Below are 18,666 nucleotides of genomic sequence, written 5' to 3'. Positions count from 1 at the left end.
ATACAGAAAATCCAACCTCTAGACATAGCATAGTCGCGCTACCCCCTCTGCCACACATACGGTAGCGTTACTCCATCTTCGAGTCAATCCCGTGCCGTGATTGATCCGTGTCTTTGAACGGACCAATCACGGCACGGGATTCGCTCACCTCGTCCCCCCGCACCCCGATATTTTTGGCAGCATCGGTTTCATGAAAGAATTGGCCTAAGGTCAGTCTAGAGGTTGGATTGTCAGTGGTTCCGCACCATCAACAAGAAATAGAGCAAAAAAATCGTGTCTGTTGTATGGGAGCCCCCCTTAAATATTTATTTTATTTTTAGTATTTGTTGTTATAGCGGCAACAGAGATACATCATTTGTGAAAATTTCAACTGTCTAGCTATCGCGGTTCATGAGATACAGCCTGGTGACAGACGGCTGGACGGACGGACGGACAGCGAAGTCTTAGTAATAGGGTCCCGTTTTTTACCCTTTGGGTACGGAACCCTGAAAACGGTGATTAGTAACAAAACGCTAACACTACTAGAACACAGTGTTGTTCGGTTCGCTGCAGTAACGGTAGCGGTGTTTAGCGAGCTGCTAACTAAACGCAATGTGCAATCGTTTGTGTATCTTTGCGGATAACTACTTCGTTCCGTAGGGTTCTTTAGGGTTCCGTACCCAAAGGGTAAAAACGGGACCATATTACTAAGACTACGCTGTCCGTCTGTCTTTCTGTCAGTCCGTCTGTCTGTCACCAGGGTGTATCTCATGAACCGTGATAGCTAGACAGTTGAAATTTTCACAGATGATGCCGCTATAACAACAAATACTTACTAAAAAGTACGGAACCCTCGGTGGGCGAGTGTGACTCGCACTTGTCCGGTTTTTATTATACCATGATATAGTTTGGCAAGCCATTTCCGCCAGTAGAAAAATGCGGCTTTGAAAAATATAGGCGCGAAGGATCAGTTTTCCATACAAAATTTGAATACCGCGCTTTCTTCTACTCACAAAGTGGATTTGCCAGAGTAGTAGGTAGCATACATATTTAACGTATTGCCTTGCCAGTAAATATAAATCAATCTAACACAGGCACCTAATATTATTGGGGATCGTACAATTCATTGAAAGGAAACAAACTTTTATAAACCTTATCGACGAAGTAAAATTGTAACAAAAAAAATAGTTTTGATTCGTTGGTCTTTATAAAATTAAAACACTTACGAGGTTTTATTTGCTAAATTTGCGAGGATTTGATAAATTGTTACTATTGCCAGCTTATTATGAAACAGTAATTTCTTTCAATTCAGTGTTTATTAAGTATCGATCGCGATCGCGCGTTTCAAGCATATCAAGTCAATCCTAACATCTCTCAAATCTCCTCATTCTTAAACGGTAGTTAACGATTACTGGCCCTCACGTTTACCTACGGCATTGTAAAACACTTGGTTATCTAATCTATGAGTCAGCCAGTCAACGGTGCTCAGGGCGTCGACCCACATACGCAAACGAAACTGACCTTCCTGTGCTAATGGGAGTTCCGAAAACGGGGAATGTGTAGGTTTGCTATTAATTTTAAATAAAACAAATAATAAATATTTGGAGGATCATCTTACAAAGATCGACCTAGCCCCGAAATAAAACAAATAAATGCGCTTACCGGGATTCGAACCCGGAACCATCGGATTCATAGGCAGGGTCACTTCACTACCCACTAGGCCAGACCGGTCGTCAAATATGTCACTTGGTTACACTTTCCAGTAGGTAACCAAGTGACATATTTGACCGAACTACTGGAAAGTGTAAGCATCTGTAAGTACCTAGTCTAGGTACTACAGAGCCTCGATTATTTAGACCCTACCGGATTATCAAGGGTCCAAACAATCGAGATTCGAGGCTCTACTGCAACAGTGTAATCCGGATGATATACGAAAGGCTAATTTTATTAAATAGAGTCCGTGCTGTGGAAAGAGAAGAGTCATAGAATCTGTTGATTCTCTCACATTACACGACTCGTCTCTTTCCGCACAGACTCTGCATATGACTCTACAATAAAATGAACATTATTTTTTGATCTTCAGTCTTTGTGTTCTACCTATAAAACCCCTTTTAATTAAAACAATTAACAAATATCTCCGTCCGGCTAAAGTGAAACCGATATAATGCTAATGCCAGCATTCATCGTTGAACAATGCCCTAGGTCGACGCACTGTCTGACAGACGCACAGACAATAGCTTTCCCTTGTAATAGATACTTTAGCTAGGTGAAGGGTAATTGAAGGTTTCTGTCTTATTCTTAGTGTTTAAGGGAAATATAAATTTGTTAGTGTTTAGGGAAATATTATGTTTTGAACGCCATCTATCAAACCCAAGAATGGCATGCACCCGCCACAGTTTCTGGAAAGAAAATTCAATATTGATTTGTTAAAATAAAGTGGAGTCCAGACGAGAATTTTTCGCCAATCTGATGAAATTGTCCGATCGAATCAGGCCGTGCGGGCGCAAACGCCAATTTGATTCCCCGATCAAATCAGCAGGTGCGGACACAAAAATGCCAATTTTCGAAGTTAGTATCTATGGAATGCAAATCCGTGATTAAATTTGTGTACGTGTGGACGCTAGATGAGATTGGCACCAATTTTCCGGATCAAATCGGTCGATTTGCCCAGCTCGTCTGGACTCTACTTAAAGATTCAAAACACAATTTGTCTTTTTATAGTCTCTAGGGGCTACTCGGCTAGCCTTCAACAACCTTACAATTTCAGTGGGCGTTTTCTATGATGTAAACATAAAGAAACAATGAGTGACGTCACATCGTAGGCAACACCTTAACGATCGTAAAAAACGTGTCATCGTAAAACGGAACGAACGGAAATACCCATTGAGTGAAAATCCCCATTCATCCTCAACTAAAAAACAATAAAAGGAAAGGTCCTTTTCCTTAAATAAGGATTTAATCAACAATAAAAGCTATTTTTGAAAAACCAATATGCAAAAACAAAAAATCCAATAACTCTGCATGAATTGTCCTAAAAACGTTGCAAATTTTACGAAATAAGAATCTTATTAGAAGATGCGTAGAGTTGATAATCGAATGTAGTATTTCGGTTGTTAGTATGTTAAGAATGTGAGTGAATGGTGTGGTCAAGTAACGTCAACGCCCGCGCAAGGTGAACAGGTTGCGAAACAGTTCAATCATTCAGTGAATGAATGAGTGAATCACGTTCGCTTTTTGTGAGGATCCGTTATAGTCTTTCTCATCTCTGTCCGTAGTCTTTCCTCTAAAAATTCTTGTCATAAACCGGTTTTCACAAAAGGGGGATGCTTAGCTCTTGCTTTAAAAAAAAACAACGGGTTGCACTCAGGGAGTGCCGGCAGAAGTGAAAACTCAATGACATTGTAACAGTTTTTCGATCAGGTGACATGTTATTTTTTCCCCACCTCCGAAAGTGCACAGCGCCGCTAAAGAAGTTTTCACTTCAACAATATTTACCGTTATTATTACGTACATATTTTATTATTAAATCAATCTGTATCTGATTAGAGCAATTGGCTGACAGTTTACATCTCCAAAGGTCGGTATAGATTTATTTTAATTCAAATGCACAAAACTCTACCTAATTTTACATCACAGATACATATATAATTGTTAGTCAGGTTCTGCTCAATCTGCTCAATGGACCTGTCCTTTTAGTACAAAACCAGAAAGGTTGGGCCCGATGGGAAAAATCCAGGCCAATTTCTTTGACAAATCCGGATTAAGCCAGCACGAGGCTCGTAGCAAGTTCTAATAAAGAGCATTTGACATAAGATTAATATACTTACTTGCATTAATCTTATGTCAAAATGATATTATGTCCAGTTACTTATTTTGAAGAAAATGCCATAGACAATTAAGCTACTCAGATCAGATTACACGTACCTAATCTACGTTATGCTGGTGGTTTATATGGTGGTAACATTTACGAAAGTTTGTAATCCATACAAAACAACTCGTTAAAATACTATTATATAAACCTTTACACTTTGTATTCTTTTTGCAAGTAATCGCATGTTTTCACTTACTATGATCGTAACATTACTGTTCACAAACTTATATATTGCGGTCGGATAACTACGGAACTAAAATAGTTTCATATAAATGTTGAAATTTTGCTTCAATAGTAGCGCCTAAGTGATGTGAAAAGTTAAATTTGTTTGTAGTGGTATGCAGATTTAAAATTTAAATGTCAATTGCTGTTATCTATCTATCTAATCTAATACCTTTAAACAAGCAATTCTTGCATATTTATTTATATATATATATATATATATATATATATATATATATATATTTATTTATATGTATATATATTTCGGGGATCTCGGGAACGGCTCTAACGATTTCGATGAAATTTGCTATATGGGGGTTTTTGGGGGCGAAAAATCGATCTAGCTAGGTTTTATCTCTGGGATAACGCGCATTTTCGTGTTTTTATATGTTTACCGAGCAAAGCTCGGTCTCCCAGATATTTAATTATTATTACGCAATAATTGTGCGTACAAAATGTTCTTATGAAATTAATGGTAATAACTAATAACAGTAACACAAAGTTTGCGACAATATTTTAGTATCTAGGTGTCTAAGGTTGCAGAATAAGTAATAACTTAATAAGTACTCATTACATTTGTTAGCACTTTGGCAGCTCTAATATATGCCGCCTGTACAAAATCAGTAGCTATCTTGAAATCATATTCCTGCGTATATCAACCCAACAGACATTTGCGCGGATTGCGAATCGACTTCCTCTGCTCAGGTTTCAGCGCACAGTGCGCATTATGCGCGCGCATCCTGAAACATGGCGCCGCCGGGCATGCGCTCAACCGTAGTTTATTAATGTACAGTCGCCATCAGATATATTGGAGCGGTCAAGGTGTTCACAATAATCTGAGCACGCACTCTAACGCCTTGACAATAAAGGCGTGTTCAGATATTTGTGAGCGCCTTGATCGCTCCGATATATCTGATGGTGACTGTATCTCCAAAGCAATATGATATATGTATATGTATCTGGTATGCCTAAACTTACTTCGTTGGCTAAGCGGAATAATTTTAAATGTGTATTTTTAAATAGCTCCAAAAATAGACTAATATGCATCTCAATTAGAGGGCCTCTATTCGCCAAGCTTAATTATGTTATTCCAGCAATGTAAGTCGTAGTTTTTGTAATCGTTTGTAATCTAAATTCTGTCATACAAAGTCTATGAATGGTCTATGATAGAATTGTCTGTAATACTTATAAAAAGCCCCTTAAAACAACTGTATTTTAAGCACTATTGGATAGATAGTAAACTATGTAATATGTCCATAAATGTTCATTATCCAAATGTACATTGCTGAAGACTCCATAGGTACTCAGTTTCTTAGAAAAAAAAAAGTACGTTTATTACCAGAACTCAAAAACAGTACAGTAATGGAAGGAACAGAAACAATATGGTAATTCTTATTGTCTTTTCTTTTGTTACAGTGGATCAGCCCAGAGAAATCCGTGGAGTATTCCCGAGAGATTCGACCACCATTGGTCATCCCTCGCATCACGCAGTACCGTGCCCCGAGGAGAGACACTCGCACCGTTGCCTCTAACTATGAGGTAAATCATCTTACTAGATAAGTTAGGAGGAATTTACAGAGTATTTCCGAGAGATTCGACCACCATTGGCCATCCCTCGCATCACGCAGTACCGTGCGCCGAGGAGAGGTGCTCGCACCGTCGCCTCTAACTAGGAGGTTTGTCACTATACTAAGTAAGTAGATAAGTTGAGAGAAATCTGTGAAGCATGACTAGTGAAGAGATTTGACCGCCATCGCCATTGGTCATCCCTCGCAATACACAATACAGGGCGCCGAGGAGAAATACTCGCACCATACATATTACCCTGGCTGGGCCAAAAATAATGTGACCCCCCTCAATATAAAGCTGGATACGCGATGCATATCTCTGTTAAGCATCTTAGTGTCAAATTTCACATAGTCACAGCTTCTTAAAATTTAAGCTACGAAAAGTTGTTGTGTGAAAAAAACGTACTAGTAGCTAGTAGGTATCTTTTGGATATGTTATACAAATATTTGTCCTCAAGGTACCTAATCCAGCAGTCACGACAATCGTGGCAGGCGCGTAAATCAAACGAATCAATTACTATGTCTAATTGGCGTCTTGTAGCCACACCCTACATATAGTTTCGCTAAAGGGGTTATTACACTTCCTTCTCGTCGGACACTTTTTGCTACAGATCACAAATCTACAATAACGCTTACGCTGAAAGATAATTTCAGTGTGTAAAAGTTACCTAAGCCATTACGATCGTCAGATCATGACGGATAGGAACATTTCAGGCAGACTACAAAAGAAAAAACGTGACCTTTTTTGTGCTTGATAGCGGCCGCTAGCGCTAGCTACTTCAAATGATATTTGACAGCATACCGATTTTGGTTGCACTTTAGATTTTTGACAGGCAATCTTGTTCATTGTAGATCTGTGGCTGAAACAGAGAAAGGTATATAGTTTTTAGTGTCCCTCTTTGCAACAAGATAACAGACAGTGTCCGATGAAAACGTAGATGTAATAACCCCTTTATGTTTCGCAAAATAAACTAGGAAATAACGTAGTAGGTACCTATTGAATTACATGTTCAACGGTGATAAATTCTTGGTATTTAGTTAGTACGATTGCGTTTACAACAGACATAAAACGGCCAATTACTAGCAAAGGGATTGTTTTATTATAACAAAGGTAAATTAAGAATATTAATGGTAAATAGTTGTTTTTTGTCATTTTTATTCTACATCTAGTTTTTTTACCCAGATAGGCATAATATCAATGTTATAAATTATAACATCATTTTTTGCGTCAGGTTTAAACATGATAAAAATTAAGTATTGTTCCTTTGGTTTTTCTTTTCTTTCCATTTCTTTATTATTTCAAAGTAATGTATGTATGTTTAAACATGATAAAAATTAACACACACCTCCTTCTTGAAATTGAAGTGGTTTATAAATATACTGTCATCGTTTTCCCCTCGGATATTTCAATTGTTATATGGTTACTTGTGTTTAGCACCAAATTTGTCCAGGCTATGGGCGTGAGTCAACCAGTCAACGGTGAATTTGCATCGAACGTTGTCTTAAGGCTCCTCTACATGATGGGCCAACGCCGGCCACTCCAAGGGACGCAGCCATGCGGCAGAATGAGATAGCAATATCACTTGCTCCCTCTGACGCATAAATGCGTCCCTTGGAGTGGCCGGCGTTGGCCCATCGTGTAGAGGAGCCATTAAATTATGCGCAAGCGCTGCGCACATAGTATGCGCTGTTTAATTAGGGTTGTCAACTTAATTGTTTATTTATTTATATCTGGAAGTAGTTGATGAAGGAGTTGATGAGAAACCGTAAGGGCGTCCGCTAGCTGGCGCTGTTGTATGTGTAAAAGTGATAGTACGTATAGCGCCCAAGTTATACATACAGGATCCACTACTTAAGTCTTTTTTGGAAATTCTTTGCTTTTGTCACAAATCATCTATCCATTGCAATTGCATATTAAGTACAGTCTGGGGCCTATTGCATAACATTTTACAACTCATAATACAAGCGGAAGTCTCTTTCTAATAAAAGGGAATGAAAAGAGGCGTCCGCTTGTATTATGAGTTGTAAAATGTTATGCAATAGGCCCCTGGTTAGAACAACAGTCTAAATATACTGGATTTTTGCGGTTAACTTTAAGGAAAATATTTTATTTCCCGCTGGCAACCCTAAAAACAAAATGGCGGCCAATACATCCGGCGGCACTCATCCGTACAATGATTGAATGAGGTAAATCAGCGATTTGACTCGCGAATTTGTGAAACAGTCGTTATGGGAGTGAAATCGCATTGTTTAACGCGTGATTGGTTGTGTCTAATTCATTGAGTGGTACTTAACTACTTAATGTCACATAGTTGGTTTAGTTGTTATTTTTATTTTATTTAGGTATACTGTTTCTAAACGGTTTTATTTTATATTTGTCACTTACATGGGTAATTCAGAGACAATTGGTAGGTATTACATAATTACACTTTATAGTTAGACATCATATATTTTTTAATTTGTATTTTAGGCTTCTGTTTTTCTAACACATTATTTCATTATTTGTATTAAGTATTAAATAAAATAACAATTCTTCATTCTGAGATTATATAAATATTTTGGGTTTTATCTTAACTTTATCGCTTTTTTCGGTGTTATTAGGTACCTACTCAACATTTACTAAAGTTGATAACATTGACAAAATTTTAGCAACATGAAGTTTTAAATTACACGCTGAAACCGAAAAAGCTGAACATTGTAATGCGAGGTTATTTGAAAATGTAAATAAAGCACATATTGGCTACACCTAGTTTACTTTTGTATTTCTATGCCATCTAGCGGACGGTGCTATTTCCTCTTATTCCAATACTTTTTGTAGGAAAAATGTCTGTCTGTCTAATAATAATGATTAATTAATAATGATCAATGTGTCAATAGCCGATAGGTACTTTATTGAACTAATACAAATATATACATCGAATTGGTAACTTGGTGTCACGTATAGATGGCGTTCTCATTTGCTGAAACTTGGCATGGTCATTCAAATAACACAATACATATCTGTCTATGTCTGGTACTGATTTTCGTTGCTAGAATGTTCAATACAATAAAAATAGAGTTAAACTTTTTACAGACAAAACTTCTACATAGACATGTGGGAGCGGCTTTTTGGCGGAGGGTTCGTGAGACTTAAATAACGTATGCAAGTGATTACGTAATTTTGCCATGCATTTTTAATTTTCATCGATTGGCGTTTGTCGATATACGATTGTCAACATGGCCGAGTCCCCTTATTTCATACTTTTATTACATTAATCGTACAATTTTAATTAATATTTTGCAACTGTACCTACCGACTATTCCATAAAAGCGCCAAACCGCAGAATTTTATTCCAAGAATTATAAAACTTCCGCTGCAAAATATAATTAAAAATGAGAATAAATATAATGTAACTCTGTATCCTTTTGAACCGACTTCAAAATTTCGAAATAAACTCAATTTATCAGGGTTATTGTTCCATTATAATGTAAGAGATCTTACGATGGGATTCTGAAGAAATCAAGAGATCTCTTATAATATAAGGCATATTTACTTATAATGATTTCGGTATTTTTTACAATAACTCGTCCATTTGCTTTCGAATACCGGTCTCCTAGCCTCATCGGTAGTGACTCTGCCTACGAGGCCGAAGGTTCCGGGTTCGAATCCTCCTAACCACAACACAAGCCTTATTGAGCTTATCGTTGGACTAGGTCGGTTTCTGCAAGATTGTCCCTTCTTCTTCTTTTTCCTGCCCTTATCCCATGGCACAACATGTTTTTCTCTTCCATTCTCCTCTATATTGCGTCACCTCAGCACTCACTGCTTTCTTTCTCATATCCTCTTTCACGCAATCCATCCATCGTTTTCTGGGTCTACCATCCACTCACCGTCCATTAACATTCATCCCTAACATTCTTTTGTCTATATGGCATTCATCCCTCCTCATTACATGCGCATACTAACGCGAATTGTCTCATAATAATATTTACTTTTAATTTTAAAATATAATTTGGTGAAGTGGAACTGCTGGTGAAGACTATAAAGTGATGGTTTATTGAACTTTTTGTGAAATGTGCCTTTTTAGGGTTCCGTAGCCAAATGGCAAAAAACGGAACCCTTATAGATTCCTCATGTCTGTCTGTCTGTCCGTCTGTCTGTCCGTCCGTATGTCACAGCCACTTTTCTCCGAAACTATAAGAACTATACTGTTGAAACTTGGTAAGTAGATGTATTCTGTGAACCGCATTAAGATTTTCACACAAAAATAGAAAAAAAAAACAATAAATTTTTGGGGTTCCCCATACTTCGAACTGAAACTCAAAAATTTTTTTTTTATCAAACCCATACGTGTGGGGTATCTATGGATAGGTCTTCAAAAATGATATTGAGGTTTCTAATATCATTTTTTTTCTAAACTGAATAGTTTGCGCGAGAGACACTTCCAAAGTGGTAAAATGTGTGTCCCCCCCCCCCCCCTGTAACTTCTAAAATAAGAGAATGATAAAACTAAAAAAAATATATGATGTACATTACCATGTAAAGTTCCACCGAAAATTGGTTTGAACGAGATCTAGTAAGTAGTTTTTTTTTATACGTCATAAATCGCCTAAATACGGAACCCTTCATGGGCGAGTCCGACTCGCACTTGGCCGCTTTTTGTTGATGTTGGAAGACTGGGGGGAAATATATAGTTTAATGTAACATGCATACTTATTACAAGCGAGATAACAGTCGCGTTCTGTCGGCTCTGATAAGGGTTAGGGCTGCATAAATGTCGATGCTTGTCGATGAATTTTATCGATAAACACGTCATAAGGTAGGATACATAATGGTGGCAAATTTCAATAAAGGACATAAAGGTAACGACCCTTTTTGATTTTTCCACGTCATGTCCAAACACAAAAGAATCCTTGAAATGCTGTCGGCATTATGCTTACTCCTTTTCAATCCCATTTTGTTTGTGATGATATTCCAAAAGTCAGTGAAAGATTCATAGATATTTTTGTAAAATTAGCAGCAGACGTTGCTTGGCGACCGAGGTTTATTTAAGAGGGCGAAAAAGTTAATGCAGATTATGTGACCACCTGCACCGCTTAGGTTTTTCTGCTGATTATTAACCTTTTAACCGCCAGCAATTTTTGTTGATCGAGCGTGCTCGTGTCGCCACCAACAGTAATTGTTCCACGCAGAGTAAGGTTGGCATAGTTACGGGAGTTATAAATGTGCTGTAAAAACCAAATCAGATCTTTGTCTTATTTATCAGACTGTGGCGAAATGAGCTGGATATGTAATGTCTTATATATCAGACTCTGGCGGTTAAAGGGTTAATAGCTCTGCTATAAGCTATAAGAGCTCTTTGTGGTGGGTTCAAGCTTTAACAAGGCGCATCTCACACTAATTGTCAATTGTAAGCATAGTTCACGGTCACCACGCCACGTCACCCATAAGCGCTACGCATATTAATGTCAATTGCACACAGTCGGCAGACAGCTCACGCTCTCTGTCAACGCCTCAGTTTCCATCGACGTTTCCCCGCTAGTTTATCGATAGTTTTACTTCACTGTAGTTATGTTGTTGTAACCAATATTGTGCCGCCGTAGCTTGAATCGTTCGTCACTCTGTGATACATTGGTTCGATTTCCTCTTTATTTTACCTTATAGCTGTCTACTGGAGTTTGTTAAAGCAGTGTTTAAATAGTGTAATCATGGATTTGACGTGAAGTGTTGTGAAAATGTTTAGGTTTAAACGAGAGAAGACGTGGTACGGAGGGGTATGTTTTTAAATAACTTTTAAATTGTAATTTGTACTTAATATATGGAAAAAGGCGGTTTCAATAAGTAAAAAAAGTGAAGTCTTGCTTGAGAGAGAATAATACCTACTTACAATATTTTTAGTAGGTATGTCAGTTAACAGGACAATCATTTATGAAATTCAATATTATTAGTTTTTAAGTATAGGCTTTATTCTTATCAGCCAGTACAGTCTCCATCAGATATATTGGAGCGGCCGAAGTGCTCAAAAATATCTGATCACGCACTCTAACATTTATAGAGGCGTGTTCAGATATTTCTGATGGCGACTGTATTAGATCATTTCCTGTTTTATGTCATATAATCTGGCTGAAAGAAAGTCGAATTTCTAACTTTTTTATTTAGATGTCAGTTGAGGTATTCACAGCATTTTTGAAGCCAAATCGTAGAGTCGTAATCGTAGAGTCCAGGGCCTTACCATGATGTCCTTATTGCGATTCTGTTTAGGACCTAAACTGAATAAGGGCGTCATGGTAAGGCCCCAGATCCTAGGATCTACCTTTACGCTTTTGGCTGTGCGTTGTGTGTCATGTGCGTAGGTATCTACATACCTACTGTTTTGTACAATTGGTTAACTTATTTAATTTTATTTAAATATTGGAGGGAATATGTTCAAATGTACATTATTAGGAAATGATTAATGTAATCATATCAATGGTATTTGTTAAGTCAAACATATTTCAATTTAATGTCTGATGTCAGTTGACAACTATTGATTTTTCCTTATTAATCGTTGTTATTTAAATGGGTACATAATGTAAGCATCAAATCGACATTAAAATAGGCACTTTGCTGTCGAATTACAAACTTGAGTTTCCTTAAATACCTGAATTAGAATGCTGTTATTATTGCATCTATAAATGGGTCATTCTCTCATTTCGTGCAAATCGGTGAGATTCTCTCGATTTGTAATTTTTCTTTTAAATGGTAAACTTTTGGGTTTCGTCAATTTGTGGATTCATTTATTAACATTTTTCTGCTAAAGGCACCTTTGTAACCTTATTACTTTTCATTTAATAAGGCTACTGGTAATGAACTACGCGCTGGTAATGAAATCGGCCGAGATGGTAATTTTATCTGTGGACGGTAATGAAACAAACTTATGAAATCGAACATAAAAAAATTGTATTTCAAGAAAATTAACACCAATTAAAATCGACAATATTAAAAACATGTGTCTTAAGCACTGTGGAGATGATCAAACCGACTTAACATACACTTGGGGTTGACAATCTCAACTTATAATGTTCAAGCTAGATGGTACATTTACCATTTACTTATCATCATTATAAGTCGAGATTGTCAACCCCAAGTGTTTGTTAAGTCGGTTTGAACATCTGCGCACCATATCACATAAAACGTAGTTTTCAAATTTTCAAAAATTAGCATAGACAAAATATATTTAAATCATTCGCGTTTTGTACCTATGTAATTTATTTTTAACGTTTTAACCCTATAGTGTGGGGTGTCGTTGGATAGGTCTTTAAAAATAAATAGGAGTTTGCAAACAACATTTTTTGATAAAGTGAATCATTTCGGAAATAATAATTTAGAAAGAACAAAAAACGGTTATTCCTTCTAACTTTTGAAAAATCGATCCAAAAATATGAAAAAAAAAAACATAAAAATAGTGCTTAATAAACTCATTCAAACAAAATTAAAGCAAACTTGATAAGTTAAGCCGTTTATGAGTTATCGCTAAAAGTCTTCCCTTCTTATTTTATTTAAAAGCCTGGCAACCCTTATTTGTGATCGGATTTTCGCAAGCAACCCTATAACCACATAATAGTGACCGGGAAAAGATAGGCAGATATAAGATAGTTGATTTATATTGTACAAGTTGTATACTTTCCATTGGAACTTATTTTGTTTGTCAGACAGATCGGTGAAATTTGAAAAAAAAAATTTTTTTTCAAAAAATAATTAAAAATAGTCTTGACCATATTTCTTTAAGCAACCCTATTTATTTATGTTCAGGAACATATTTTCTTTCATAATATGTAAGTTTCATCCGTCAGACATATCGGTGAAGGTCGACCATCTTAGACTACAAAGGCTCCCCTATTATCATATACAGTTTTAAATGTTTATAACAGCGTAGTATTTATAATTACTAAGCCTCTTTTCATTAAATGCACTGCCTCGAATATATTATCATTACCTTCTTAAGTCATTCATTACCTTCCCCAGTAAAATTGGAAGGAAAAGAAGTGAATGAAACCGATATGAATGAAGTTTTGGAAGTTTTTGTCGCCTACATCAGTTGGCATCAGACCTTAATTTTGCAGAATAAACCATCTGAAAGGCGACACTAAAACACTTCATTACGTATAATTATAATAATGTACACTTGCTACTTACTGTATAAATCACGCGATGGCGATGAAGACTATCGAGAACCACACTCCTTCCCGGCCCGAGAGATCGTATATATTTTCGCTAACAGTGGCACACGGGCATCCGCTACGAGATCATGCGGCCAACTGACTGACGAACAATGTGTTGCATCGGCGGTAGGCGCTATATACCCTCGCTATGTAGCAAAATATAGCTAATCTATTTCTCGCGTCGGTAATGAAGAAATTACTTGAACCATACACTTATAAGGCTGTATAGTTTTTATTATTTATTTCTAGCTTCTAATATTATACGATTTAAAACATAACTAAATAAGTCATTTATTGCACAAACAACGAATTTTCTATTTGTAGTATCTTAAGGTTAAAATGTAGGTCAAAGTTATATCTTCACGCGTTACATATAGAGATGAATGAAAAAATTGGGTGTTAATTGTACATATAAAGAAAATACTAACTTTTTTAGAATTGTTCATTGGAGATACATATACTTTAGGCCCTATGTTACAACCTTGCATTAACAGATATTCGAAAACGCCACCACATTTTTGGTAAATTTCCGAAAACACCGATTTGCACGAAATGCGAGAACGACCCAAATATAAATAAGTACCCATATGGAAAAGTGTTATAAAACAATCACATTTTAAAATAGCCACTTGCAATTTTACTTTTTAGACATAGACTAAATTGTACTATATTACATAGACTGTATTGGGCCCCATACATTCCACGACTCTTCTCTTTCCTCACAGAGGGGCAACCGCGAAAACCGAAATTCGCAAATTCCGGGGATCTTTCTCTTTTACTCCAATGAAAGCGTAATTAGAGTGACAGAGAATACCTTATGGTACTTTTAGACTCTTCCCCATGTTACATACCTTTTTACCTTTTTCGTTACCAAGCAAAAATAAGAAAAAAAATCGGTCGTTCCTTAATTGCTTCAAAATATAAATAGGGACAGCATTATTAACTAACAAATTAAAAAACGATTATAAACTCGTAATTAAATTGATTACAAGGTCACACACATTTTTGCAGGTGCATTGATTTTGTATCATAGGATCATTTTTAGGGTTCTGTAGCCAAATGGCAAAAAACGGAACCCTTATAGATTCGTCATGTCTGTCTGTCTGTCTGTCTGTCCGTCTGTCCGTCTGTCCGTCTGTCTGTCCGTCCGTATGTCACAGCCACTTTTCTCCGAAACTATAAGAACTATACTGTTGAAACTTGGTAAGTAGATGTATTCTGTGAACCGCATTAAGATTTTCACACAAAAATAGAAAAAAAAAACAATAAATTTTGGGGGTTCCCCATACTTCGAACTGAAACTCAAAATTTTTTTTTTCATCAAACCCATACGTGTGGGGTATTCAAAAATGATATTGAGGTTTCTAATATCATTTTTTTCTAAACTCAATAGTTTGCGCGAGAGACACTTCCAAAGTGGTAAAATGTGTGTCCCCCCCCCCCCTGTAACTTCTAAAATAAGAGAATGATAAACCTAAAAAAAATATATGATGTACATTACCATGTAAACTTCCACCGAAAATTGGTTTGAACGAGATCTAGTAAGTAGTTTATTTTTATACGTCATAAATCGCCTAAATACGGAAACCTTCATGGGCGAGTCCGACTCGCACTTGGCCGCTTTTTAATTACATATATCATTGTCTCTACCAATCCTGATGCGTGACAAAAAATTTCGTAGCGTTCGGTTAGAGTCTGTTCGGAAAGAGAAGAGTCGTGGAATGTATTACTTAGGCCCCATACACTTCACGACTGTTCTCTTTCCGCACAAACTCTATATTACGTTGGCATGCTAGAGTCTGTGCGGAAAGAGAAGAGTCGTGGAATGTATGGGGCCCAATACATTCCACGACTCTTCTCTTTCCAAACAGACTCTATCAGAGAATTGAAGGGAAATTTTCATAGGCATCGAAAATCGTCACCAGGGAACCAAAAATAGAGTCGAGAAAAAAGTTTTTGGATTTTTTATATAAAACTTCTCAAAAATAGGTACTATCATATCATCATCTTCCTCGCGTTGTCCCGGCATTTTGCCACGGCTCATGGGAGCCTGTGGGGCCCGCTTGGCAACTACACTATAGTTGGTCAAACCAATTTGTCAGTCAGTAAGACCCAAGAAAACTATATTCATCCCTTTTCTTTTGGGTTCTAGTACTAGTGTAAGACAAATATAGTCTGAATTTCTCTGTCTATGTTTGAAATGAAGTCCTTTGACAAACTATAAAGTACTATCTATATCTATATCGAGCATAATTTTCAACGTTCATTTTTGACCATTTCAGGAGTGCACCGAATCCAAGCCAGTGACAGTGAAGTCGTCAGTGCGTCAGTATGAGCGCCTGCAGGATTGGAACTTCGAGCCGCGGAGGATGGACGACCGCTACGGCGTCGCCGGCAGCCCGCCGTTCCAGAGGATACATAAAAAGATGAGTAAGTACTACCATAGATAAATATAGTAAGTATGGAGTGCTCACTCCATACTCAGTTTTGGTACCGAAACGCCTATTATTTTCGTAGTCGACATCTAGCGTCAAGTAGCGGAATTTGTCAGTACCGCTACTTGATACTAGATGTCTCGTGTGTCGCGACTCACAAAAATTTAACAACAATTTACAACTAATATTACAAGCAAAAGGAGTTGAAAATAGATCGAGTTCCGGTTAATCCGGTTACCTACTAGAGGTGTGGCAAGATTTATGAATAAAAGGGATCTGACCCTATTTTTAACCGACGAAAAAAACGGAGGAGGTTCTCAAGTCGACGCGTATATATATATATTTTTATGTATGACCACGCATAACTTTTTACAGAGTAGTTCGATTTTGATAATTATTTTTTTATTGGAAAGGGTATACCTCGAAGTTGGTCCCATATAAATTTGGAAAAAAATCCAACCTTAAGGGTAAGAAAATAGGAAACTAAAAATGGAAATTTTTTTATTTTTTACTTTTTACAAAAAAATAAAACCGACTTCAAAAAGGATGAAATAAAATATTATTGAAGTCTATGCGTTACCAACTGATATGTTTGAAGTCGGTGCCATAAAATAATCAGCTTTGTGGCTATAAATCCCATTTTTGACTGCTATTGTTACTACTTGGCTTGGCACCGACTTCAAACATATCAGTTGGTAACGCATAGACTTCAATAATATTTTATTTCATCCTTTTTGAAGTCGGTTTTATTTTTTTTGTAATTTCCAGGCGGTTCCTCCGAGAATCTCCTAGCCGCTCGTCGCCCAGTCCACCTGCCGCTCCCCGCCTCCTCAGCCTCCTCGGGAGACAGCCTGGACGTGGAGGTCAGGGGGGGCTCCGGCTACGGAAGGCCCAGGAAGTCCAAGAGCCTGGTGCCTTCGAAGAGGGGGCTGCGGTCCCCGGTGCCGGCGCCGAGGACCGTGCTGCCGGAGACCATGATGATTAATGAGGGGGTAAGAATATTCTCAAAAATTTTGTAATATTTTCCACCAAAAATGCGCTTACTGTATATTAGCCTTAAAATGCGTCTGCCCTCATCCTCAATTAGTCAGAGGAGGGCCTAGTGAAAGTAAAAGAAACATTTTAGATTTCTTACAAATAAGTAACATAACATGCAACTGCAAGTCTTAGCGTCTTAGTTCATGTACATTAGATGTTCTATTATGTGATTTTTCTAATAGAAATCCAGTGAGAGTGATGACATTGCTGGTTTGCGTGAGGGTGTCAAAATTTACCAGTCTATTCTCAAATTACAAACCCTCAATACGGAGGCCTATGCACCACCACCAATACACCAGTCATCAGGATGTTAAAGCCAGTTGAATAACTTTTAAGTGGATGCAGCATTTGAATAGCAAATAGTTCTCAGAAAATATAATTTCGTCGTGTATTTCAATTTATTTACAAGCCTGCTTTGTTCCCCAGTTCACTGTGATCCACGAAGGACCGGTTAAGCGCACGAAATACTTCGAGGGCGGCAAAAAGAGTAAGAAGAACTGGGTGGACTGTTACATGGTGCTCACGCCATCTGCGCTGCTCAGCTACAAGGATCTCAGGACGTATCAGGCTTCGGTGAGTGCCTCTTTATAGGGATCTCATATTACTCGTCTCATTGACCTTGACACGAAACGTCAGATACGTAAATCCCGGCCGAAACCCTCCTATAATTACACATATAATAGTTCTGGTCAACTTAACTGCGACCTGCGATAGAGTTTTTAAAAGTAAATTCGGCTTTGCTAGCCATATCAGAGCTCACGCTCGTAATTAGCTAGGGTCACCGTTGCCGATTACGGCATGGATAGCTGTATATATATATATATATATTAGGCTTCGGTGAGTGCCTTTATAAGAGTAAGAAGAACTAGGTGGACTGCTACATGGTGCTCACCCTATCGGCGCTGCTCAGCTATAAGGATCTCAGGACGTATCAGGCTTCGGTAAGATGATCACTAGGTTACCGTTTATTTTCCGTATCATATAGGCGCTGGAAGTATGGCCCACCGGTAAGGTATGCGGTTTTCAACCCAGAAGGTTGAGATGACGGTTCGTACCATCATTCGATATTTGGCAGTTGCTCTCCGGTCAAGAAAAACATCACACGAGGAAATCTGACGGATTCCAATAAGCTATATAGGTACTTATCCTCTTGGTTAGGAAGATCAGATGGCCCGCTTCCTTAAAAACCATCAGACTCTCTAGTTCTTGCGATTAGCCAAAAAAATTGACCCCAGACCCTTACGATGCAATTGGAAAAGCACTAAGATAATAAGGATGATGAAGATACAATGTTAGAAATAAAGGGAAAACGAAATAAACCTCATTCGTAAGCTTGTAATTTTCATTACCAGGCGTTTCTGCTTAGTATAAC

The 18,666-nt window shown here is 37.5% G+C and overlaps 1 protein-coding gene across 3 annotated transcripts in view; it reads left to right on the top strand.

Annotated features, from left to right (window-relative positions):
- Window positions 1–18,666, top strand: part of LOC134657212 (uncharacterized) — a 49,153-nt gene that overhangs the window by 20,252 nt on the left and 10,235 nt on the right. For all 3 annotated transcript variants that reach the window (XM_063512775.1, XM_063512776.1, XM_063512774.1), the window contains exons 2-5: window positions 5,489–5,611; window positions 16,104–16,251; window positions 17,025–17,248; window positions 17,721–17,867. In XM_063512775.1, coding sequence (XP_063368845.1) covers window positions 5,489–5,611; window positions 16,104–16,251; window positions 17,025–17,248; window positions 17,721–17,867 — 642 coding nt within the window. The remainder of the gene's footprint in view (window positions 1–5,488; window positions 5,612–16,103; window positions 16,252–17,024; window positions 17,249–17,720; window positions 17,868–18,666) is intronic.

This window comes from Cydia amplana, chromosome 19, assembly GCF_948474715.1.
Source record: "Cydia amplana chromosome 19, ilCydAmpl1.1, whole genome shotgun sequence".
Taxonomy (NCBI): Eukaryota; Metazoa; Arthropoda; class Insecta; order Lepidoptera; family Tortricidae; genus Cydia; species Cydia amplana.
Note: the sequence above shows the minus strand (reverse complement) of the source record. Positions and strands in the feature narration are given on the sequence as shown.